Source organism: Xyrauchen texanus, chromosome 4 (assembly GCF_025860055.1).
Source record: "Xyrauchen texanus isolate HMW12.3.18 chromosome 4, RBS_HiC_50CHRs, whole genome shotgun sequence".
Taxonomy (NCBI): domain Eukaryota; kingdom Metazoa; phylum Chordata; class Actinopteri; order Cypriniformes; family Catostomidae; genus Xyrauchen; species Xyrauchen texanus.
This window is the reverse complement of record NC_068279.1, coordinates 39,349,384-39,376,334: the sequence shown is the minus strand read 5'-3', so window position 1 is coordinate 39,376,334 and position 26,951 is coordinate 39,349,384. Positions and strand designations below refer to the sequence as shown.

Sequence of the window (26,951 nt, the reverse complement as noted above, 5' to 3'; positions counted from 1 at the left end):
AATCTCAGTTGCCTCCAACTCTGAGACAGTCAATCAATGCATCTTATCACGTGGCTTGTTGAGAACATTACTGTGGAGACATAGCGCATGTGGAGGCTTCATGCTATTCTCCACGGCATCCATGCACAACTCTCCATGCGACCCACCAAGAGCAAACCACATTATAGCGACCACAAGGAGGTTACAACATGTGACTCTACCTTCCCTAGCAACCGGGCCAATTTGGTTGCTTAGGAGACCTGGCTGGAGTCACTCAGCATACCCTGGATTTGAACTCACGACTCCAGGTGTGGTAGTCAGCATATTTACTAGCAGAGCTACCCAGACCACCTTTCAGAAGGGTTTCTAAAGCACTTAATTGTGGATACAAATGTGACCAAGACAACAAATAAACAATGTCTCCTAATCTCAAATTCTAAAACACATAGAAAAAGAGATCACATATGAAAGACTTAAAAAACAGACTTTACTGTAAAGTATGTACATTTTGTCCATAGCACATAAGACATCCTGTCTTAAACAACTCATTCTACAGATTCTCTATCACTCATACTGCCCTGAGAGTGAACGTGGGAGTGTTTTGAAGAATCCTCCAGACAGTGGCCCTCCTGAGTGTAATACTCAAACTCAGTGTCTTCTCTCCAAGACACCTCCTCACTGTGATATCCCTCCAGATCCTCGGCATTAGCGTGATAGAGAGCCAAGCTCAGGATTTCTTTCTTCTCCTTGTAGAAGCGGAGTTCCCTCCCGGCCCGCCGGGCCTCTCCCAGCTCCTTCATGGCCAGCTGCAGCTCTTGGGAGAGTAGACCAGGGGATTGATGCTCCTTCTGTAGCCAGTCCAAAGCCATGTGGCTCCGTGTGCGCTCATCCAGACGCTGTTGTGAATAGTAATCGATCACTTCCTGCAAAGAAAATAAAAAAGTAAACAATTAGGTAAAAACAAATAAATGAGCAACAAAAATTGCTATTGATTAAAAATGTTACAAGTGTTTCAGTCAATGGTGTCACATGAAGCTAATTTCTTGGTCTGGATTTATTAAAGGAGTCATGTCATGAGAAATCAAATGTTCCTTGATTTTTTACATTTAAGAGGTCACTGTTATAAACAAAAAATATTGTAACTTTCAGAACTCAAAGTTTACTCTTCACAGCAAAAAGAGCATTTGTTGTAACCAAGCTGCCAAAACAACTCATTCTCTACTTGCTCCACATTGTGATGTCACACTGTGGTAGACATTTGCATCTTAACGGCTCCACAACAACACATCAAATCCTACTTTATCTTGTCACTTCTGTAACCCGCCCAGTAGTGGTGAGCAGTGAGATGGCAAGTATAGAGCAGGTCAGTCAATAGCAGAGAGACAGTCATAACAGTGTACTGTGAAGTTTTAAAGGAGAAGCAGCACCAAACAGAATGTTTCTGACAGAGGGTCCAGTGGAAAATGATCACGTTTTACAAATATATGACTGTTTTTTTGTGCAAAAAATTATAAGTGAACCTCAAGGAACATTTTAAAATAATAAAAGACATGTCGTGGCCCTTTTGTGTTAAAAACAAAAATGCAATTCACACAAAACAATGACTTGAATACACCTCTATTATGATAAACAGTTTCATTTTCTGAATGAGTTTTCTGGGTAAAAATGCCTAGTTAATTAAAATTCGATATTCTTGAAAAAGTAAATATTGACATAAGTAGTTTATGTTTAGTTAATTTGTATTATTATTATTTCTTTAAATATATTTGTGAAAAATGTATATATATTATTATTATAATTATTATTATTATTATTATTATCATTATTATTTTGTCCACCAAATCAAATACATGGTGTGTAACCAACAAACAGGAAGCCATTTTTTTATTGAAAAAAAAAAACAAGAAATAAAAGAGAAGACCACTAGACCCTCATGACTGTGTGATAAATGAAATGAGATTTGTAAAAAAAACAAAAACATTTTTTTAAGTAATAATCAGGTACACTTGTGTGTCTTCGAGGAGCAAGGAATGTATTTTAATTGATTTTTCATCTTGAAATTTTTTATATTTTTTTTTTATTTGTGGAACATTCTATAGATTTTGTTTGTTTTTTACATTTATGTTTTAATCTAGATTTATTTACAGATTTCTCATTTTGAGACATTTTAGTTTTGAATATGAGTTTTAACGTAATTAGGCCCCTATATGTTATGTAAAAGTGATCTCTGTTACTATTGTCCACACTTTTAGTTTGGGATTTGAACAAACCCATAACCCGAAGTATTTACATTTGGCATGTTACTCATCCCACACTATCTGTGCAACAAACATAAATGATACTTCAAATCATGTGGCTTGTTTAGGAAAGGTTTGTTCCTGGTAGAAAACTAAAATAAAATAAAAACCTTATACACTTACATTGAAGAAGGGACCAGAGTCATATCTATGAACCAGAATATCAAAGAAACTTTGAGAGTCTGCTCTTTTGACTTGGGCTAGTGAGCAACCTAGAACACTTTAGCAACCTCACTGCAATGCCCTGACAAACCTCTAGCATCAAAGAGCTGGATTTTGCATTTTGGGCAAGCACCAAAAATTATGTAATTCTTACCTGACGGCTACATCTCATCTCCCGAAAAGCCTTAAGGGTCCCATTCCAGTGCAAAAGCTGAAAAACTGTCATTATTTCCTTGAGAAAAGGAGACAGAGAGAAGAATTTTTTTTGTCACACTCAAGTCATCCAACCTTCACAATAACTAAATTTGTGTTGGTGTCTATAAATAAATTAATTCATTCAATGGTTATTTTTAAGCTTGCTGATTTGGTCCTGTTTTAACACATTGTACTGTCTAAACATATGTTGTATTGCTTAAGCATTTCTTTTTCACTTAAGATTGATGTCATACTGAAGATTTGTGTAGATGGTGTGTGAACAGAATTTCTTTGTGAATAGAGTCTGTAAATCAGTTCCTTTTAAGGAGAGCATCCATGCATACATTTTGCTCAAAGAAAAACTCCCAACCACAAGCTGTGATTTGTCATGTATTTATATGATTCAGAATTAGGGGCAGTGGGTGGTGTAGATACCATACTAAGTACTTAAGTAACAGTCTGACTGCTAGACCAGCACTAAACCAGCATAAACTATGACCAGCATGGAAATTTATGCTGGGCAAGTCTGGTCTTTTCAACAGCGTTACGTAAAGACTTGGCTGTATTTTTCCTAACCTGAAATTCCAGCATGGTTCTCCCAGTGTTCAGCTCCAGCATGAGACAATAGGCTCCTATACTAGTACTGGGGTCAGAGGCATCTACAATGTTGCCCTGTGAACAGTTGGACACAATGACTTACAGACATGTCATCACTTATTCTGGGCAGAGACAAATACAGGGGGAGGTTTGGGTTTCATTAGACACCCCTTTGCTTTGTTATCCAGTGAGAGAGACTTGTCTTTATTGTTGGAGGAGAAAAAAAGCCAAGACTGCAGAGGATAAATGACATGGGCGTCAAGGTAGACCACACATGCACACCCACATGTACGTACACACATGCACACACACACACACACACACACACACACACACACACACACACACACACACACACCTACAGAATGTGAAAATCTTGGCAGCTATATTCAGTTTGGGGTGAGAGAGGGTGTCATTACTTTCTATGCAGACATTTTTGTTGGTACAAAGCCAATTTTTCATTGGAATTGCCTCTTGACTCTTTATGTATGGGTGATATACTGTAAAGCAAGGAGGATGGAACTAGTTCATGGAAATGGATGTGTAAATATAGTGGGTGGCCTTCCGTATTCCCACACAGCCTGTACAGTTTGACATTTCTAGCTATTTTTAATGAGGTATTGACTAGTCAAACAAGTCCCAAACAAAGGTCCACTCAGTAATTTGTTTTTGTTGCGTTGGCTTACATGTCTGGTAAAAAGATCAGCTTAATCAGCATGCAATTGCTACGCTGGTCTAGCCTGCTTCTGCAGGTTAGTGCTGCTTTGGTGCAGGTCTAGCTGGTAGCCATGCTTTTCACCAGCAATACCTAGCTGGAGAATCTGGTTTACCAGCATGGTGTTTTTGATGAAGCTGCATAGTTAAGCTAGTTTAAAAGCCTGGATGAAACACCAGCACACCAGCATCTCATGCTGGGAAACCAGAATCCAAAGCACAACATAAGCTGGTGACCAGCAATGCTGGTCTTTTCAGCAGGGCAGCCATCTATATTAATAACTAGCAGCATTGATGCATGAAGCAAAAGTAAGTGTTTTCGTTTATTGATGCCATTGTAGAAATGTACTCAGCATTCAGCCATGATTAGTTTATTTCACAAGCAAAAGTGTTTGATGATGGAAGGAGGGGTGCCAAGATAAAATTAGTAGCATTCAGATAGTCATGTGATCTCAAAATGTCGGCAGTCATGTGATCTCAAAATGTCGGCACCCATGAGGCAGCCCTGCTCCATGTAAAACAAAACAGCTATTTCCCCTTCAGTCACTCCCTCGAAGTTGTATCGATGTAGTGACACTAGGAATTGCTCTTGAGAGCCCCAAAACACCTCAGATCTTTGACAAAAGGCCAATATGAATTGGTGAGTGGAATTTGCATGCCACTCCCCTGGACATACGGGTATAAAAGGAGCTGCAATGCCCACTATCATTCAGATTTTTTCTTCGGAGCTGAGCGGTTGTGTATCAGCGAGCTGAATCCCTCTGCTGTTACATTCACCACTGAAAGAAGCGTATGCTATTGGATATATGGTGCATTCCAGCAGCTTTCTCTCCTTTTGCAAGATTAGTGCAGATTATGGCCCTGGGCGCTTCGACAGCACTACTAAAAGAGTATATATTTCTGCAAAGAGTTTATTTTCCTCTATTAAAGCAGCACATTGACGTGAATGTCTTTTTAAAGACACGTAATTTTAAAGATGCCTTTCTGTCTTTGTGTGATTCCTGGATGTGGTCATTATCTCTCTGCCTTTGATAGCCACCTGCGCTGCCTCACGTGTCTGGGCTGCGATAACACTGAGTCAGTGTTCGTGGATGGTTTGTGTTCTCATTGCGAGAACATGATCATGGCAACGTTGCTGTTGTGGCTTTCCTTCTTCCGGGGGAAAGCCACTCAAGCCACCCCCGCGTTGTGCCTTCTACCTACGGGGGGTTCTTTCGGGGTTCATGAGCAGGATGAGTTCTCGATCGCTGCAAGTGTCGGGTTGGACTGGAAAGTTCTTGGCGGTGAAGAAACAGACGGAGGCCATACAACACATCTTGCCTTGGTGTGGCTCAAGATCCCGTACCCCGTCTGCTAGCCAAGGGCATCCCCCTTGTGGCAGCAAAATCCCAGGCAGCTCAGCCATAGCCCGATCCCAGTTCTCAGCCCAAGCGTAGAGCCCCCTGCTTCACGGCCTGGCATGAGAACACGGAAGGCTCCTAAATGTCCCTGAGATGGACGACCCAGGGAGAGAGATGTCCACTACGGAGCTGGTACCCAGACCACTCCATCCTGCAGTGGAGGGCCGGAAGGTAAATCCTTTGTTTCCTTTTGTTTTGTGTTCGACGCACCCAAAACGGGCTGCGGATCCACATTGTCAAAAAAAGAGCAGTTTCCTCACTCCTTGGGTCACATAATCGGTTTTGCGCTTGTCACGGCGACCAGACACCAAGCAATCGCAGCCAGGGCCCCATAAACGCGCCCCCCCTGCCTTTGCGCACCCATCTACTGCACACCTACAACCATGGCCAGCTGGTTGTGACGAGTCTCGAGGTCAGAAACCTGCCCTATCCTTGGTACGTGGAGCAAGGTACATGCCCTCAGTGCAGCTGCCTCGGGAAGAAGCAACTCTTCTTGATGTGGCGTTCCCTGCTAAACCCCCCCCCCCGAGGTCTCACCCTCTAAGTATGTCATGTGCGATCGTTCCTTTATTGCCCCTTGCACGGAGCTTGAGTGCGTGGCTAGTGCTTTCAAACCCATCACGGTGGCTAGCCAGGATCAGCGACTCGATGAAACAGCGATACGTGATTCAATTCGCCAGACAACACTTCTGCGCAAGGGCATGATAGAGCCTGTCCCTCCAGTCGAGATGACGAAAGGGTTCTACAGCCCTTACTTCATCGTGCCAAAGAAAAGTGGTGGGTTGCGGCCAATCTTGGACCTGCAAGTTCTGAACCAGGCCTTTTACAGACTCCTGTTTAAGATCCTGATGCAGAAACACATCTTGGCGTTCATCCGGCATCAAAATTGGCTCACAGCGGTAGGCCTGAAGGATGCATACTTTCACGTCTCGGTTTTACCTTGACACAGACCCTTCCTATGGTTTGCTTTCAATGGTCTGGCGTATCAGTACAAGGTCCATTCCTTCGGCCTGTTCCTGTCTCCTCGCAGGTCACAGAGGCAGCTCTTGCCCCGTTAAGGGATGGCCAGTGGCATCTCTCTAGCAGACATCTGCAAAGCAGCGGGCTGGGCAACACCCAATACATTTGCGAGATTTTACAGTCTTCGGTTGAGCCGGTTTCAACCCATGTTTTGTCAGGTACGAACAGGTAAGTCTGGTAATACGGAACAGCTGGCCAGGTGGCCATATATCGTCTTTCCCCTCCGTGAGGAAGCCCCTGTGATGTATTTGTTGTCCCTGTTGGCAGACCCTCATCTCCCTTGGGCTGAGTTTGTAGAGCTCCTCTTCTTCGAGGCAGGACCTACCACCGCGCCTCTTCCATGTGCGGCTGGTGAGCCCACGTGTATTATTGCCACATTTGACCTACCCTTCGGGCAGGATATGGCCTTTGCGGGGTCTTTTCCCCCTTAAAGTATAGGAAAGGAAAAGAACACCTTCCCTGATGTGTATAATAGAATTATATGGCCCCAGCCGAATCTAATGCTCTGTGGAGAGAAAACAAAGACAGAAAAGGCCATAGCTGGTGCAACCTGGTCCCATGCTAGTTATGTCGCCCCCCCACCACCCCCCTCAGGGGTATGGGGAACTACATGACATCTTGTGGGGCATTGGGGAGGTTACGTGCAGACTGATGCACCTGCTGTTACGCAAGCAGCAGCTTGCTTGCACCTGCATTGGCAGTACACATAACACGGTTCAGCTGTTGTGGCGTTTTTTCTATAGGGACCCCTAGTGTCACTACATTAACACAACGTCGAATGAGTGAAAGAAGGGGAATGTCTTGGTTACTGTCGTAACCTCTGTTCCCTGATGGAGAGAATGAGACGTTGTGTCCCTCTTGCCAATTTGCTGTATTAGCCACTGAAATGGCTGGGACCTTGGCTCTAGTTACTAACATAAATGTAGTATTCATCTCATCTGAATGCACATCATTTTAAACATTTGCAAAAGATTATGTTCCTTTCTTTAAATTTTTTTAACAAGGACAAAAATACTTTGCACCTTTAAATTGTTCAATGGTTTGTTTATAATCAGTTAGTAATGTGACTCACACTGGTGGTGCCGACGGCCTCTTTAACGCTGCATTCTATGAAGTCAGGAGTGATACGGCGACAGGGCAACTCATTAAACGTGGAGTTCATCAGAGCGATTCGAGCTGCATCACGTCTGGCCTCTGCTTTACTGTAGCAACACTGTGTGTGAGACAGAGAGTGTATCAATTTCTCATAATCATGACATGTTGATGAAATATGATGATCTGCACTGATTGAACAATCATTAGGAATTTTACTTGATAACAAACACTTGGATTGGCTTTAAGTTAAAGTCCTCAAACGCATGTCTTAAACACCACATAAGCCACATAATGCACATTAACCACATCACAGGATTATGTTGTAAATTATGACATGCTCGGAGAGCAATTTGAGGTTAAATTAGTAACCGAAGTGCTGAAATTCGTTTCTTGATATGTAATGTTGCTGAAAACCCTTTCTATGCAATGCCAGGATTACATTTACAAGCACTGCTGAAATGAAGATGAATATATAAACGTTTTGGCACATCTTTGATCCTAAAAATAAAAGAAAATACTGAAGAATTCCTCTCTATGTAGTTGAGCTTCACTGTGGATTATATAATCATTATAAATAGTGAGTGTATGCCTCATGTGCCCAAATGGTGATCAAAGTCTACAATCTATTTCAAATAGCGGTGTCACTTCAGTGGCACTGGTGTGCTTCAGTCTCTCCAAAGGGCAGCAGCTAGTCTTGAAACTGTCATCTCCAACAGAAACTATGGTAACTGATCCTATAGAGAGACAAATATTTAGCTATATATCTTTGGAGGGCAACATCTTCTTAGAGACAACATATAAAAAAGTTTTAAATGGGCACTTGCATGTTTTTTTTTTTTATTATTATTATAATTGCACATACAAAAAAATGACATACTTTATAAAAAAAAAATCACAAAAAATACAGTAGAAAATAAAAAATAAATATGACCAAACAACAAATTACAAACACATACACACACAATCTATATAATTCTTAGACCACTATTCATACAGCTTTTCTTTCTTCCATAAGAATAATAAAAAATAAGTCAATAAAATAAAAATATATAAAATACACTTTAAGCTATAGCATAAAGGCACAACCGTTACATAAATAAAATGCACTGAGGCTTACAACTATATTCTATATAGAAAAAGTAATTTAAATATAATACAGTGCAATGAAAACCCTTAATCTTTATTAATCTATACATATTTTCTTTTAACTTTGAGCTCCAGTTTTGTCCATTTTCAAAACATGTCTTCTCAGTTTAAACTTTTGTCATTTTCATGCAGCCTAATACCACTTCAGATACATTTTGAATGCAGGTAGACTTAAATCTTTACTATCAATAATTTTGAAAATATATGCTTTCCATAAAAAACAATACTAGAACATCATCAACAAATAAACTCTCCATTTTAAACATTCCATTTAAAATAAGGGGACAGCCGCATACTGATTTGCGGTTGGCAGGAGTAATTTAGTAAATAAGAACCACCTGGTGGCTGTCCTCATTTTCACACAAGAGCCTCTTTTTTATGGCAAGAATGAATAGTACTGATGAGACACTCATAAAAGACACTGGACCTCAGTCCATTTACTCATTAATGGTTAAATAAATCTGGATTGTTTCAGAATGAAAGGATTAAGGCGAGACTTGCTGATCGATTAAAACAAAATATTTAATTATCAGGCCATCGGTTTTAATATATATTTTACAGTAATTTTGAATGTTGAAATTTCCTTCCCTTACCTTAAAATTTCCAAAGCAGCTTCCACCTGGTAAGGTGACGTAGCACATGTACGGAGGGCTGGGTGAGGGAATGGACTCATAGAGTACCAGATTCTCTGTCTCCATCATCATGCCTTTCACTTGTTTCTGCTCCCAGAACTTGTGAAGCATCCCCACAACGTTCACTATAAGCAGAAAGACTCTAAAGAATTTGCAACAAGATCATATATGGGAAATCTGTGTGTTAGTTAAAATTTATCCCACCAACATTTGGACCTAATAGGCTCAATTCCGAGTAAGTCATATGCGGTGAAATTCGATGGGCATGGATGGCTGGCCTGTTGGTCATAGCCTCCAAGTAGGATTTAGCTTATAGGACCCCATATGATCAGAACTGGCCCTGATTAATACTAAGGTGTTTCAGAAAATCGGACGTGCTGTGCTATTCACGTCAGATTCAGAAGTAAATAAAAGAATGCTGTTTCGGTCTCAGTGCTTTTAGGTTTATGGTTTGGGTTAGGAGTATATTCATTACTACTCGAATGTTTCCGAAATACAGACTTGGAAAAGTGCCTTTCATCACCATTCAAATGTTTTATTTGTATAGTGTTTGCTTGTGTGTTGCGCTTGTGCTGTGCATGGTGCAATAAATATTCAAGACTGTAGTTCCAGCTTCAGCCACTTGGGGGGGGGGGCAGTTAAGAAATTTGGAAGGCACTGACCGATTTCCGAAGATAAAAAAATGTGCCCTCCTGTTGCCAATCATTCCTTTTTTGGTTCTTCAGAAATTTGATTGACAAAGGAACTCTTCTTGAGGCTGTTGGGTTTCTAATGCTTAAGTAAGAAACGGGACCGCAGTTTACCCTCATCTCTCAACATTATTAGTATATTACACTGTTTGATTTGCCAGCTGCAATGATTAAGATTAACTGGCAGGCTGACCAAGAGTGATATATTGTGAAAGGGTAACTTTCATCTTAAGAGTTTGATGGTGACACTCTGTGACCTGGATTTCATTTGATGAATGGGCACAATTTCAATAAACACAGCAGTTAAAAATCTCTTCTGTAACCAATTAGACTCTTAGACATGATCAACGACTGAACAAAAACAGATGTTTTTAGTGTTGTTAGTGATCTCTGATGTGAATGCAGAATACCATCAGATAGGCAGGGTTGGGGAGTAACGAAATACATGTAACAGGAATACATATTTAAAATACAAAATATGAGTGACTGTATTTAACTACAGTAACAATTTAAATAATTGGTAATTAGCATAAAGTTACATTCAAAAAGTATTTTGATTACCGAAGTAATCCAAAGTATTTGTAATACGTTACTGACCTTGAGTAATCTAATGGGATACATTGCAAATTACATTTTACAGCATGTAATCTGTAATATGTAGTCGAATACATTTCAAAAGTAAACCTCCCAACCCTGTCGATAGGATCAAATGTAGATGTAGAATTTTTTACAAGGCATGTTCATATCCGATCACCGATGTCAGTCCTATCATTGTCATTTCAACAAAGGATTTGGCCAACAGTCAAAAACATGTTAGGGGGAAAGGTTAAATTTTGCAGCTATCTTTTAGGGTCTTTTTGTGAGAGGTGACAAGGTGATAATTGATGGCAGTGAATTTCAAGGCAATATTTATTCTCTTACCCCTACTTATATAAAGTTGTTTAAACAGTTTACCTTAGGTATTTCTTGATGGGTTACACGTAATCATAGTAACTTTGCAGTATATACAGAGGCCCCAAAATGTAAATGGGCACATAAGCCACACTTAAAAAGGAATGAATGTTATTGCAGTAGATAACAAGATATGTTGTCAACAATAGTGGAACACATTTATTACTGTGCTATGTCCCAGGTTTTACATCCACTAAAATTGGTATACCATATTTTTGCTACAACGGTACCTAAACGTTATGGGGGTGGGGGTTGAGGGGAGGGGAGGGAAGGGAGGGTTGACGTATATATATTTGATATATATATATATATTAGTTAATTTTAAATTTACTTTCCTCAGTAAATCATTACACCCTATTCTACAATAGGTGATACACATAGCACATAGATGATGTCACTATAGTTTACCTCCACCTCAATTTGATTTCCATTTACAGCAACATCCACTGTAAAAGCAGTATGATAACATTCCAGCATCAGCACATAGAATTGCTTTTATAGCAAAACAAACAGGTGCCTGTGAGCTCTGTCCCCTCTACTATGATGTGGGCAAGTGTCAAGCATCAGGAAGCTGTGGTTTGTTATCAGTGTTTCACACCCACAGTAACACCAAAGTTTGTGCAGTCTTGCTCTAATCAGCTCAGGCATGACATGAAAAACCCCTCTGAAAGGGATCAGCAATAACATTGAAAAGATGAGCCAAATATATAATTTTCTAAAAGGACCAAATATGTGAGTCTTGTATTTAAAGCATAAATATTTTTGTTTGTTTGAACTGCTGTGAGCACCACCCTTTCTATGGCTACGTGGTTGAACACAGATTATGTGAGTATATAATTTCACACTGTCTGCATTTGAGCTTCCTTACTTGAGCCATAGTGCAAGTTTTAAATGTATATGTAATACCTAAGTTAATTTCCCACAACATAGTGTTTGTATATATATAAAGAAACAACAGTTTCTTTCCCTCAGCTGTCAGCCTACTGAACTCTAAACTCAGGCGCTGAACATTACATCCCACCCGAACTTCATATGTGTATTTGTCTTTTATTAATTTATATATATATATATATATATTTGTTATTTATTTATTTTTTGCTCATTCCCTTGCACATTTCTTGCACATAACTTGTACCTCCTGGTGCTGCTTGCACTGTTATGGCCACTGGCTACATACATATATTTACACATTTACATACTTATACCTCATTCTGTACAATGCACCTTCAGTTTATGCTTTTTCATTTGCACCTTGTACTGTATTATAGACATTTGCATTGAGCTGGTCTCTGCTTCTCTACATCATAACCTTGCACTCAAAAACCCATATTATATACTTACATATGTCTATATATATATATATATATATATATATATATATATATATATATATATATATATATATATATACATATTGCTATTTGCACTTCTGGTTAGATGCTAACTGCATTTCATTGGCTCGGTACTTGTATTTTGCACAATGACAATAAAGTTGAATCTAATTAAAAATAAAATACAAATAATATATATATATACTGTATATAGTCCAGCATACAACAATATTACAATATATATTTTATAGCATACCACATATGGTGCCCTGCATGGGCAAAATGCAATAATACATTACCAAAATCAGGTCAGTTGATAGGCCAAAAGATCCATACTTTATTTCATACTTTTGATCGGTCTTACTCACAGTCTTTAAAAGTTCTGTCATCATCTGAGTCTGGTACAGACATTATCTCCAATTCCTTGAACCATGAGTCCTTAAACAATTCTCCTACTCTGTTTCCAGCTCTTACATGCTCTGGATAAGTGAAAATGTGACAAACATCAGTTAAGTTCCAGAAAGGGTGAGCATGGGGAGGTCCTCTATTACACTTCTCCACTCAAGCCTCTAAAGCAGTCCATGAAGCCCTGTTACGCCTGCCCCAGGGGTTCTCTTCAGTGGCTGGCCAGCCTTTTGTCAAGGGTTGAACTAATTAGCTATGAGATTGGTTGTTGCAATGCACTCCCTTATATTCAAATACCCACACCACATACACACTCTCACTACGTGTTGCACGCACCCACTCAACTGATTTGACTAAGCCCCAGCCCAGGAATGCAACCCCTTCTCAATTCATTCACAGCATGCCTCAGCCCTCCCTCATAACACAGTTTACATATGCACTGGCCAACTCCCTGGTAGAAGAAACTACCAAGATGGACAGCAGACAACTTCAACTGTTTTATTTACCATTCAAATGGCTTTTTAAAACTAAACAGGATTCTGAAATGTATGAATTACAACTGTTACCCTTCTAGGACACGTATATGAGCAAAGAATTACTTAGCACAAGTTGGTTAAACGTTATTGCAGAAGTGTCTAGATCAACCAAGTTAGCTCTGATAAAAGGCCCAGCATAATTTGTTTGCAGATGCACAGGTGCATATTTGTTATCTATCGAAAGGAAATTCATACATTTGTAAATGGCTTAAGTGTACAAACTTTACTTTTAGGGGCTACTTTATGTGACCAAATTGTGTATTTATCAGTACAAAATGATTTCACACTGTACCCAGACTCTGTGCTAGCTATTTCCTCTCTATATTGAATTGTATTAATTTTGAACCTCAATGCTTATGTTTATTTATTTATTTATTTGTTTATCTTTTGAGGCTGTGATACAGCTCAAGTAATGGTCCTACTCAGATAGCTCTTTGCTGTCTTACTCTATGAGAAAACATTTCAGTTTAGCTGCTCTGAATGCTTGAATGGTTATTGTTCTGTGAACAAATCCAAGTGGTGGATGGCATTCCTGTGAACGGCTCACTCAGTCTGGTGAACAAAAAGCTCACATTATTCCCTCTTCTCCTCTTAGCAGCCATGAACCTTCTTTCTCAATGTTTGAAGTTCGATTCCGTTTACATCATCGCCTAAACCAAAATTTTCCTTTTCAACTTTCTTGTGTCTTTCGTTCTTGGGAATAATGAGTCCATTCAGTGTCAAGCTCTATTATGAGACTGCCTTGGAAATAGAGAGAGGTGTTTAGCATAAATGACAATCACAGTATCACAGATACTGTGAATGGGGGCTTCAACACTGAGAGAAACAGATTGGGAGCAGAAATGGACAAAAAACACCAATAAATTTATCTGAAAGCAAGAAATGTCCATGGTTTTATTGGTTTGATGATGATTTGAAGAAGAAAAAAAAGCGAAATATATTAAACTGCATTTAATATATTCCCTCTTACATCTGATGTTAAATATCTGAAAGGAATTCACCGGAACGAAAAGGCCACCTGGTGTGGGGAACAACTGAGGTCACTGAAAACTTCAAGTTTGCAGCTGTCAGATCAAAACTAACTAGGAACTTAAAGACAGAAAAACAAGATTATTTGGGCTCTTTAAAAGAGTGTGTGTGTGTGTGTGTGTGTGTGTGTGTGTGTGTGTGTGTGTGTGTGTGTGTGTGTGTGTGTGTGTGTGTGTGTGTGTGTGTTCCCTGCTGAAGCATATTTTATGTTTTGAATGCTGGTCCACATTGTCTTTTTTACAAGCTTTACCAGCAATACTATATATATATATATATATATATATATATATATATATATATATATATATATATATATATACAGTGGGTACGGAAGTATTCAGACCCCCATACATTTTTCACTCTTTGTTATATTGCAGCCATTTGCTAAAATCATTTAAGTTCATTTTTTTCCTCATTATTGTACACACAGCACCCCACATTGACAGAAAAACACAGAATTGTTGACATTTTTGCACATTTATTAAAAAAGAAAAACTGAAATATCACATGGTCCTAAGTATTCAGACCCTTTGCTGTGACACTCATATATTTAACTCAGGTGCTGTCCATTTCTTCTGATCATCCTTGAGATGGTTCTACACCTTCAATTGAGTCCAGCTGTGTTTGATTATACTGATTGGACTTGATTAGGAAAGCCACACACCTGTCTATATAAGACCTTACAGCTCACAGTGCATGTCAGAGCAAATGAGAATCATGAGGTCAAAGGAACTGCCTGAAGAGCTCAGAGACAAGGCAAGGCACAGATCTGGCCAAGGTTACAAAAAAAATGTCTGCTGCCCTTAAGGTTCATAAGAGCACAGTGGCCTCCATAATCCTTAAATGGAAGACGTTTGGGACGACCAGAACCCTTCCTAGAGCTGGCCATCCGGCCAAACTGAGCTATCAGGGGAGAAGAGCCTTGGTGAGTAGGTAAAGAAGAACCCAAAGATCACTGTGGCTGAGCTCCAGAGATGCAGTCGGGAGATGGGAGAAAGTTGTAGTAAGTCAACCATCACTGCCGCCATCCACCAGTCGGGGCTTTATGGCAGAGTGGCCCGACGGAAGCCTCTCCTCAGTGCAAGAAACATGAAAGCCCGCATGGAGTTTGCTAAAAAACACCTGAAGGACTCCAAGATGGTGATAAATAAGATTCTCTGGTCTAAGCGGTATGTGTTAATTCTAAGCGGTATGTGTGGAGAAAACCAGGCACTGCTCATCACCTGTCCAATACAGTCTCAACAGTGAAGCATGGTGGTGGCAGCATCATGCTGTGGTGGTGTTTTTCAGCTGCAGGGACAGGACGACTGGTTGCAATCGAGGCAAAGATGAATGCGGCCAAGTACAGGGATATCCTGTGGTGTGGTTCACCTTCCAACAAGACAATGACCCTAAGCACACCGCTAAAATAACGAAGGAGTGGCTTCACAACAACTCTGTGACTGTTCTTGAATGGCCCAGCCAGAGCCCTGACTTAAACCCAATTGAGCATCTCTGGAGAGACCTGAAAATGGCTGTCCACTAACGTTTACCATCCAACCTGACAGAACTGGAGAGGATCTGCAAGGAGGAATGGCAGAGGATACCCAAATCCAGATGTGGAAAACTTGTTGCATCTTTCCCAAAAAGACTCATGGCTGTATTAGATCAAAAGGGTGCTTCTACTAAATACTGAACAAAGGGTCTGAATACTTAGGACCATGTGATAGTTCAGTTTTTCTTTTTTAATAACTGTGCAAAAATGTCAACAATTCTGTGTTTTTCTGTCAATATGGGGTGCTGTGTGTACAATAATGAGGAAAAAAAATGAACTTAAATGATTTTAGCAAATGGCTGCAATATAACAAAGAGTGAAAAATTTAAGGGGGTCTGAATACTTTCCGTACCCACTGTATATAGTATACCTACATCTACAATGGAAATACAATGTGCCATAGCCTGTTGATACAGAAATCTCATAACAGAAACACAGACACATAGAAATGTAGATTCTGTTTAGTTTTTCCTCACTGCAAAGGTTTCATTCCATTAACGGGTAAAATAAAGTAACTAGGATTGTGGAGAAAAAACAGGATTAGTCTGTGGGCCAAATATACACATATCGTACATTAAACAAAGTTCCAGTACCCCATTCAAATTAAGCAAAGCACATTTTGGGGCTCTGTTGAAATAACCTGCAGCCTTTCTGGATGAAGTGGCCCTTGTTTAAGCCTCCTGCTGTGGGAAATGTAAACGGTGACACATGGAAGGCTGCCTTTGCCTGGCACTGTCCCTTGATAGCAGTGTTTGTGGGTATCACTTTTTATTGCTGATCTGAGACCAGCTGTGTGATTTAACTTGTAATGTGTGGAGTTAAGGTTTGGGAGAAAATCCTGGCCCTTTACCATAGTAACAAGCAGTCTCCTTCCAAAGAAAAAAGTTTATGAAGAACACACAGGCACAGCTGTATGCAGGTTTTGCCAGTTATAGACATAGCTCTGATGAGGAGGAGTGCGTGGCCGGGCCGTGAGGATGCAGAGATAAAGGGGAGCTGGAGATGTCAGTTCGAGAGAGAGAGTGAGACACTTGGCCACTGTGTTTGTGTGCATGCGTCTATGTGTTTTATGTGGTTTTAAGTTGAGTTTATGTTATTAAAGTTTACGTTGACTGTTCTGCCGTTTTATGCTTTCTCCTTGCCAATCCCTTGTCCATTTTGTAGCATAGTAAAGTATCATCAAAGACGTAATGGTGTATAAACACAATAAATGGAAAGTAACATTAACATAAAAAATACTGCAAGCATGAAATCATAGTGTGGTAATTTGAGGGCTGTCATAATTTTTGTAGTTAATTTGCATCTCATGGCCTTGACTCCAAAGTTATCTTTGTTTTTAATTCTCAAAGTGAATTAAATCTGCGATTTGGGTTTACAACACACAAGAAATATTTTTTATATATAGCTAACATGCACATTAATTTATAATGTAATGTTGTGACACTAAGACAGCAATATAATTGTAGCAAAATGAAGAATTGTATTGTAATTGAACGCATAAATCGGTCATAAAGTCATAAATTGGCCCCTTTAAGAACCAGAGTTTTGCGACACCAGCTTTCTTGCACTCCTCGTTTTGCAATGAGTTGCTTGTGGGTAATGAGAATTCTATTGTTTTAAACTGTTATACATGTTCTTAAAGCCTGGTTTAAAATGCATAAAATGCTTTTAGTGATTTAAGCATGTGTTAAATACATAACAGTCTTTGATTTAAGCAAGTACTTAAATGCATAAAATGCTGTGAATGTTATAAGCATGTATTAAGGTGATGTCTGCTGAAGCACATGGGTAGGCTAATGCCCTGTTTGTATTTTCATTTGACATTAGCCTCTACCACATTTAATTTTCATATTTTATTTTTGTAATTGATTTCTGTATGGATGTTCGTACTTTGTTTCAAATTCTGAGTTTTATCTTGAAACAATCAACAAATGCAATATCAAATGTGAATTTGACAATACAACATCAATTCATGAGGGGATTAAGGATGCAGGCCTCAGAAGAGAGCTTCATAAGCTTGTGAGAAATAAGCCACAGTCAGAACAAATTTAAGTGAGAGATGAAGCCCCTATGTGGTCTCTAGAATATCCTAAATCTCATGTCACAAAATTATTAAGCAACAGAAGTGTTGTGTCTGAGAAAGTAGAAGCTCATTGAGCTGCTGTTGGTGTAGCTGTGAAAAAAACATGCTCTTGAAGAAGTTTAAAAAGATTGTAGCAGAACAAGGAAAAGCTATTGGGGAGCATACACAAGCTGTCGAGAAACTCACTTTGCAGTGCACTATGTCAGAACATATGGCTCATAGTAAAGCCAAGATGACACCAAGGTTTACAGATGATGGCCATTCAATATGTTTCTGATGTAATGGTATAGGACACATAAAGTAGCTCAGAGGTGTGTAAAGAAATACTTGATACTGGTATCTAGAAAATAAATGTCTGGGGGGATAAAGAAATGCTGTCCAGCAGGTTTGCTGAAGAATACAGCTGCTAATATTTTTGACATACCTTACTTGCATTATCTTGAGTTGGAGTTTGAAACCATGGGTATTACCCTTCCAGAGTGTGGTTTTCTAGTAGGCAGATACTCACAAAACTCTTCTGCTGTACCAGCTCTCATTGGCATGAACATCATTAGCAGATGTAGAAAACTGGTTCATGCAGAGTTTGATACTACCCTAGGTGGAGATTTGCAGTCTGATCGCAGGGAGGCATTTCAGCAGATGGAGAGTGCCAGCAGACTAGAGAAACGAAGCGAAGCATAGCCCGAGTAGCTGGATAAGACATGGTACACATACCTGCTTCATCAATTACAATGGTAATGGTCAAGGAAGAAATGTGTATGTTAAATGATGGTTCAAGGGACTTCCTGTTTAACCAGTGAACACACCCTTACCTGGCGTTCTGATTGTTGTTCCCTCTCATAGTCTTCAGAGAAACTCTTGTTTCCTGTACAGGTTGTGAATCGCTCCCAAGAAGATATCTGGTTGCAAGGCAGAACCAGACTTGGTCCTCTGTCTCGTGTCGAGAGTGTGAAGTTTAATGAGACATGTGAGGTGAGTAATCATTTGTGGTAACACATTGATGGTAATCCTGAACAGCAGGCAGACCTGAGTGATTTGTTGATGAAGTACTCTGATGTTTTTCTCTCAATGATGAAGACCTCGGTTTTACTGACAACAATGTTCTCAGATGCCCTTTGGTGTTTGTAATGGACCTTCAATATTTCAATGTCTTATGCAGGCTTCCATGAATGATCTAACTTTTCAGGTCATGCTAGTGTACCTTGATGACTTACTAGTCTACTCGCCCTCTTACCCTGAGCACTTGCAGAGTGCAAATCAATAAGATCTGCAGAATTTCCAGCCCCCTCCATGATTTAGGGAACCTGTGTCTCAAGCAGTTTGGCACTACAAACAAAGATTTTACTGATTTGTGGTCATCAGAGTTCCAATCAGCATTTGAGCTACTGATGGAGAAGCTTACTTCTGCTCTTGTGTAAGGTTATACAGATTTCAATCTTCTTTTCACATTGGAGACTGATGCAAGCAGTGAAGGCCTGGGTTCTGTCTTATACCAACTGCAATGTGAGTGTAGGAGAGTCATAGCTTATGCCAGAAGGAGACTTGTTAAGGCAGAATGAGTTAAGACAGAAATTACAGTAGCATGAAGCTTGAGCTACTGACCCTGAAGTGGGCTATCTCTGAAAGATTCTGTGGTTATCTACAGGGTTCCAAGTTTGTGGGTATAACAGATAAGAACCCTCTGTGCCATCTAAAAATGGCCAAGTTCAGTGTAATGGAGCAAAGATGGATCGCTCAATTAGCCACCTTTGATTTTGAGGTGAAATACTGCCCAGGACTGCATAATGCAGCTAGTGATGCCCTCTCTAGACAGCCATCAGCAGTGGAGCCTGCCACTCCTGAGGATGCAGAATATGATGACTCTATTGCCATCTGCAATATCATAAACAATGGAACAGCCTTAGAACCCAACTTCGGATTGGCTGGTGAAAATTGCTGTAAGTTTAGACAGATTCATGATTTAGAGCAGGGGAGCCCACCCTTTTTTGTGTGATGATCTACTTTTAAATGACCAAATCAATAAGATCTACCAACTAAAAATCACAGTTTCATTTAAAATAAGAAAATGCTAGTTGGGACTACTGCACGTATCCCTAAATGGAATTCATCTTCTAATTAATAAAACAAATATATAATAATGTTCAATGTTGATATCATTCAGTTTTAAAACTAAACCCAAATCACCTACAGCACAATAGATTACAATAGCCAGGGCATTTACCTTATTCTGATGACGAGTATATATTGAGCAGGCAAGATTTTGTTTATTCAGTTGACATGACAACTAGGTTTGCGCATACGCGCCTTCCAAGGACTTCTGAGAACAGAGCGCGAAATTGCGATGAGAAATTACAGTAGCATGAAGCTTGAGCTACTGACCCTGAAGTGGGCTATCTCTGAAAGATTCTGTGGTTATCTACAGGGTTCCAAGTTTGTGGGTATAACAGATAAGAACCCTCTGTGCCATCTAAAAATGGCCAAGTTCAGTGTAATGGAGCAAAGATGGATCGCTCAATTAGCCACCTTTGATTTTGAGGTGAAATACTGCCCAGGACTGCATAATGCAGCTAGTGATGCCCTCTCTAGACAGCCATCAGCAGTGGAGCCTGCCACTCCTGAGGATGCAGAATATGATGACTCTATTGCCATCTGCAATATCATAAACAATGGAACAGCCTTAGAACCCAACTTCGGATTGGCTGGTGAAAATTGCTGTAAGTTTAGACAGATTCATGATTTAAAGCAGGGGAGCCCACACTTTTTTGTGTGATGATCTACTTTTAAATGACCAAATCAATAAGATCTACCAACTAAAAATCACAGTTTCATTTAAAATAAGAAAATGCTAGTTGGGACTACTGCATGTATCCCTAAATGGAATTCATCTTCTAATTAATAAAACAAATATATAATAATGTTCAATGTTGATATCATTCAGTTTTAAAACTAAACCCAAAACACCTACAGCACAATAGATTACAATAGCCAGGGCATTTACCTTATTCTGATGACGAGTATATATTGAGCAGGCAAGATTTTGTTTATTCAGTTGACATGACAACTAGGTTTGCGCATACGCGCCTTCCAAGGACTTCTGAGAACAGAGCGCGAAATTGCGATGCTACTGCCCGGATTAGGCAAAACTGTGAAACTGTCTGATTCCATTCAGTTTTGCCTAATCCGGGCAGTAGTATCGCAATTTCGCGCTCTGTTCTCAGAAGTCCTTGGAAGGTGCGTATGCGCAAACCTAGTTGTCATGTCAACTGAATAAACAAAACATCGCCTGGTCAATATTTACTTGTCATGTGCAAGTCAGACAGAAACTAAAAGATGGAAAGACATTATATTTATTTTTATTAAAATTTAACGAAAGTACATTTTCATTTTGTGCGATCTACCAGCATTGCCTTTGCGATCGACTGGTAGATCGCTATCCACGTATTGGGCACCCCTGATTTAGAGTGTAGAGTGCAGGAAGGCAGTAACCCTCAAGGTTGTAGTAATTGAAGGATTTTCAAATGAAAGACCCCATTCTCAGTTATTTCAGAACCTTTTGGGAACATAAACAAAAGCCCACCACTCATGAGAGATCTGGTCTATCGAAATCTGAACTGTCACTGATAAAGCAGTGGAAGTGTGTTAAAGAGCTGGATAGCTTGCTTTATCGCATTGTGAATGACCAACATCATAGTAATTGTCAACAACTGCTCTTACCCTCATGTCTAAAAGAACAGGTCCTTGTTCATGACAGTATGGGACATCAGGGCATTGAGCACATGCTAAAACTTTTGAGGCAACTATGCTTCTGGGTTGGCATGTATAATGATGTGGAGCATTGGATCAAAACGTGTCAAAGGTGCATGATGCCACAGCCAAGCATACATCCTTCTGTGAAATCATTTCTGGCTTCAAGGCCCCTTGAAGTAGTGGCAGTAGATTTTACTGTGCTTGAACCTGCCTCTGATGGCCATGAGAATGTGTTAATTGTGAATGATGTTTTCACAAAGTTCACACAGGCATTTCCAACAGGGATCAGATGGCTGATTCCACTGCCAATAATCTTCTGAAAGAGTGGTTCATGAAATATGGTGTGCCTGAACAATTTTATTATGATCAGGGCAAACATTTTCAAAGCGATGTAATTGCAGAGCTGTGTAGAATGTATGGTGTAAAGAATACCCTCACCTCACACTATCGGTCTCAGGGCAACGTTCAGTGTGAACGCTTTAACAGAACTCTCCATGATCTATTACATACACTTCCCCCTGAAAAGAAAAATAATTGGCCAGAACACCTTCCTTAGTTAGTTCATGCTAATAATGTAACACCACATGCAACCACTGGATACTCACCACATTACTTGCTGTTTGGAGTCAACCTGCACCTTCCAGTAGATGCACTACTAGGTCAAGAGCAAACTGTGGACAGAAAACATAATTGGTTAGTGATTTACGAAGACAGATTGAGATAAGCTCATGAAAAAGCCATGGAATATGCTGATCACAACGCTGCTGAGAGACTTACCCCTTTGAATGACAAGGTCTATTGCCCAGTTACTGATGTGGGTCAGCAGGTATACTTGCGTCACAGACCCCAGCGTGAGTTCTTAAATGCATGCTGTAATTAAAACAAATCTTACCTTACACTTCACAGCAGATGCACTGGAGAGTAGATTATATCACAGCAGGTGATCTGAAGGTCAGATTATATATTATTAAACATGTGATGGGGTTTTTAGATGTTTATTAAGATTGATTATGATAGATAACCTGTGATCGCGAAATCCCTTGCCGGCTATGTGCGCCGCCATATTTTCTTTGCAAGGCAAGATGCGAATTGGAGTTTGTCTCATCACATAACCATACAAAAGAAAGAAAATAGAAGGTTCTACAAATCTAGTCCTTCCACTTTCCCAGCCCCGGAAGTGGCTGTGACAGATAGAATGGGAGAAGGCTAGAGTGGACTGACTAGTTTATATATTGAATTCTTTGTTTGATGTCAGAAAACATGACTGCAGTGCTGAATCAAAACAGTGCGCTCTGATGGTAACGGCTTTAAACTTTTATTAAGTGATTGTTTGAAAGTTTTTAACATAATAACAAAGGTATTGTGATGTTGAAAAATGATTTGAGCAACTGATTCATTATGAAAACCGCTTCAGTCCATCTTTTGCTTATAAACAGCAACCCAAATTCAGATTGCACCGGTTTGATCCCTCACGTCTGAGCCCAGCCTATTGTAATCACACCGGTTTGATCGTACATGCGAAAGGGTTAACAAGCCTGGGTAGTGTGTTCTTAGAGAGGCTGTGAAGTGATAAATATGTATTAAGTCATCGGGGACAATGACTTTTAGCAGGGGAGAATTTAGCCAAGTAGAGAAATTTTATGTAATTTAACTAGTCATAAATTGGAGTTTTGCGACACCTGCTTTTCAGTACTCCTCATGTTGTGCATTTTTGCTGGTTAGAGACATGAGAACATGCGTTTGCCGTGTCTTGTTTCGAAGGCCGCATGCTAATTAGGATGCGTCCTTTGAAGGCAGTGGTATACCGAACGTCCTCCTTTAAACAAGCCTCATTTAATTGAGACGGCCATCGTAGGACAAATGGAAAAATAACTTATCATGGTTGCTATGACAGCATGCCACACTTTAACAAGCATGAGCACTTTGAGTGAGAAGGGAACAAATTCTATTTGGAAGGGAATGTATGAGGTACATTTTAGGAGTGTAATAATAATGTAGAGAGAAAAAGAGACTTTTAGTCTATAATACTTTATTGTAATTATATATTACTATAATTATACATATTATATACTCTGCCCCAGTCTACTGAGGTACTCAAACTTGGGAATTAACATTGTTTGCATTTGAACATCATAGTTTTGGGTAAATTGGCATAATTTATTGAGACAAATGATTCAATCATTGAAGCAAAGAATTGTGGGTTGTGAGCGCCCATGAAGGATACACCTCATACATCCTCAGAATTCCCGTGAAAGAAGGTTGCATTCAAAGGCTGCATTCGAAGTGTCCTACTCGCTTTTCTGAAAAAATGCGGTTGGAAAATGCAACCTCCAGAGGTATGGGTATATAAATGTAGTATTAATCATATCTTATTTAATGTTTTATAGCCCAGAGTGTTTTCCAATTAAGTGATCATGTGTAATGAGGATTTTATTGTTTTAAACTGTTATACATGGCATAAAATGCTTTGAGTGATTTAAGTCTGTGTTAAATGCATCAAATGTTTTGAGTGATTTAAGCAAGTACTGTAAAGTATAAAATGCTATGAATGTTATAAGCATGTATTAAGGTGATGTATACTGAAGAATATGGGTAGGCTAATGCCATGTTTGTAGTTTCATTTGACATTAGCCTCTACCGTATTTCATTTTTGTATTTAAATTCCATATTTCATTCTACTGTATTTAATTTTTTTGTATTTTGTTTATACAATATGGATAAACAGAATAAAACCCCAAAAGATATTTTTGTATCTGTATTGTTTCATTACAACCCACCGGCATGAGCTTTCATTTGTTCCAAATAATGTTTGTTATGCAATCAAAATGCCACAAAGGGAAATTCAGTTTCATATAGGCAACATCACTGATACAGCTAGAGGGTAAAAAACAGGCTGGCTTAGATTTACTATCATCATTCTTGTTGTCTGATGTTGAATAGTTGCCCTCAGGCCAATGTCAGTATGAATAATGCTACTGTTTTATAACAGATCCATATTGAACTATAAATTTCCACTTTCAAACAGGTGTTTATCTCTTCAAAGAGTTCGTCTTCTTTTCTTTTGGTGATTCTCATTATTCATGCATAGAGTCACCTACTGGGCAGGTAGGAGTATTTATGGCATGAGAGTGAGTAAATGATGGCAGAATTTAAATTTTTGAATGAACTATTCCTCTAAGACAAAAAGAGAAAATAATACAATATTTACAAACCAATATGTTTCTATGGGACATTCACAACCATTTTAATGTAGAACATTTTATAAGATAATAGTAAGATAAAGTAAAGTGCAGACGTTTTAAAATTGGTTTGAAAAGGTATTTTTTTAAAGTAACATATTTTCCATCTCTTTATTTTAATATTTATTCATGTTGGAAAAGAACAATAATGACAGAAATATAAACGACAAGAAATAAAGATGCTTAAATTTCAATTAAAAAAAAAGAAAGATAAATGTAATTGAGTGCGATCCAGTCCAATGAGTGGCGCTAATGAGGCGTGAAAAGCACAAACCAAAACCCAGTAAGCACTGCCATCTAGTGTGTTAAATTGAAAATGAAAACTGCATTTGATCCATTTAGCAGAGATTGTTGTTTTGCGCTGTTTGTCTTGTTTTGTCTTGTTCGCTTTCTAGCTATGGAGGCAGTGGAGAAGTGGCAGCACGCAGCTGGGTGAGTATATGCTACTGTCACATATCTGACATTTTCCATCGACGAGAAAAAAGACCAGACACACTTACCCTTTATACAAAGACATCCAGCAAACTAATGACCAGACATGCTGTACTGAGCTGCGAGTCTGATTATAATCAGATCATCATGAACAGTTGGCAGTGGACCTTTTTATTGATTAATTATTCAAACAAACATGGGCAGTATTGGAGACTGGTGGCAGTGCTTGTCGGTGCTGGTGGACTCGACATAGCTAGCTGAGAGGATTCAGAATTGAACTGGTTTAATCCAGTTGTCTAGTTTCTAAGTAGTCTTGTAACATCTTTATCATCCCATTTATTTTGTCTTTCAAACCTCTGTTATTAAGACATATTAGCAAACCATTAATATTTGTGTGTAATATAATTGCATATCAGTTATTAGATTAGATTCAACTTTATTGTCATTACACAAGTACGGGTACAAGGCAACGAAATGCAGTGTAATCATAATGTTACAAATAAATGGGGAGAAATAAGTATTCAACATGCTCACTTTGTCCTCAGGAAAAACCAATAACCGCCATTGAAACAGCTTTGAAAATGGTTCTCACAAAATACAAAGTTCAATTATTGGACATTGTATTGCATGCTGTTTTATCACGGCAGGAAATCAGTGTCCCATCCTGACAAAAAAGTGGACCGTGATGAGTGCCAGTTCCTGACTGGACATGTGGACTGTTAGGTAAGATCCAACCGAGGAGACACTGCTTCAGACATGGCCCTGCCTAAGATAAACAGGATCTGAACCCTGGGGTCATGGACTCTCCATTGCCAGAGGAGACATTTCTTCAGTGTTATTATAGGAAATGGCTAATAATAGATGACAAGAAAGTCAAAGTGTTCTTTAAGCAGTCTTCTTTTGTTGCAGCCGCAGCCAGAGAAGACAGCTGTCCTTGATTTTGGTAAAATAGTTTTCATCTGTTTATGTTGGGAGATTTAATATTATATAGTTAGTTTATGAGAGTTGGACAGTGTTAAAGGGATAGTTCTAGGGTTGCACAAACATACAAAGGGAATGTGTGGAAATTTGAGACCCAATTCTTAGGAATATTATCAGAGTTTAGCACAGTCCGATTCATGTCTTATGTTTCAAATGAAAACAGTTCTCAGCTTGTTTCAGATGTGTAGCCGAAATAAAGAATATGTCATGTAAGTTGCTTTAAACAAAATGTTTTTTCAATGTCAACTATTTATTTGAAATGAATCATGTCAATGGAAATAATCAACAATTAACATTTCTCACATAATCAAGCAGCCCTAAATAGTTCACAAAAAAATTAAAATTCTGTCATTTACCTACTATCATGTTATTTCAAACCTGTATGACCAGGGACCAAAAAATGTCATGTTTAAATTTTTTTCTTTTTTTTTTTGGTTCATTCTGAGCAAAAACTTTTGCTTGCCTCCCCAAAATAAGTGAAAATAAGCAATTATGTTTTTTCCTGTGTGGTGGATTTATCAGCTTAAAAATCATAACCAGCATACAGTTAATTAACAGATAAGTACAATTTAATTACACATCTGCTTCTTGGTCAAAACGGCAGCATCAAATCTATTAATGCATCATATATAACAATAATTCAGTGACGACTTTGAAACAACTGAGAAATGTCCTTTTTACCTCTAATAATGTTTCCTTGTATCTGGATTAGCTATTCTTGTATATGTATATGTAGAAATTATACGTATTTGTTAAA

At 39.0% G+C, this 26,951-nt stretch overlaps 1 protein-coding gene across 1 annotated transcript; it reads right to left on the bottom strand.

Moving 5' to 3' along the window:
* Window positions 1-349: 349 nt before the first annotated feature.
* On the bottom strand, window positions 350-12,738 carry LOC127643172 (protein limb expression 1-like). Its single transcript, XM_052125769.1, has 6 exons — window positions 12,577-12,738; window positions 9,199-9,362; window positions 7,437-7,577; window positions 3,210-3,305; window positions 2,593-2,670; window positions 350-902 (listed from the first exon to the last, which is right to left on the bottom strand). The coding sequence occupies exons 1-6, from the start codon at window positions 12,617-12,619 to the stop codon at window positions 525-527; spliced, it is 900 nt and encodes a 299-aa protein (XP_051981729.1). The 5' UTR covers window positions 12,620-12,738; the 3' UTR covers window positions 350-524.
* Window positions 12,739-26,951: the final 14,213 nt, after the last annotated feature.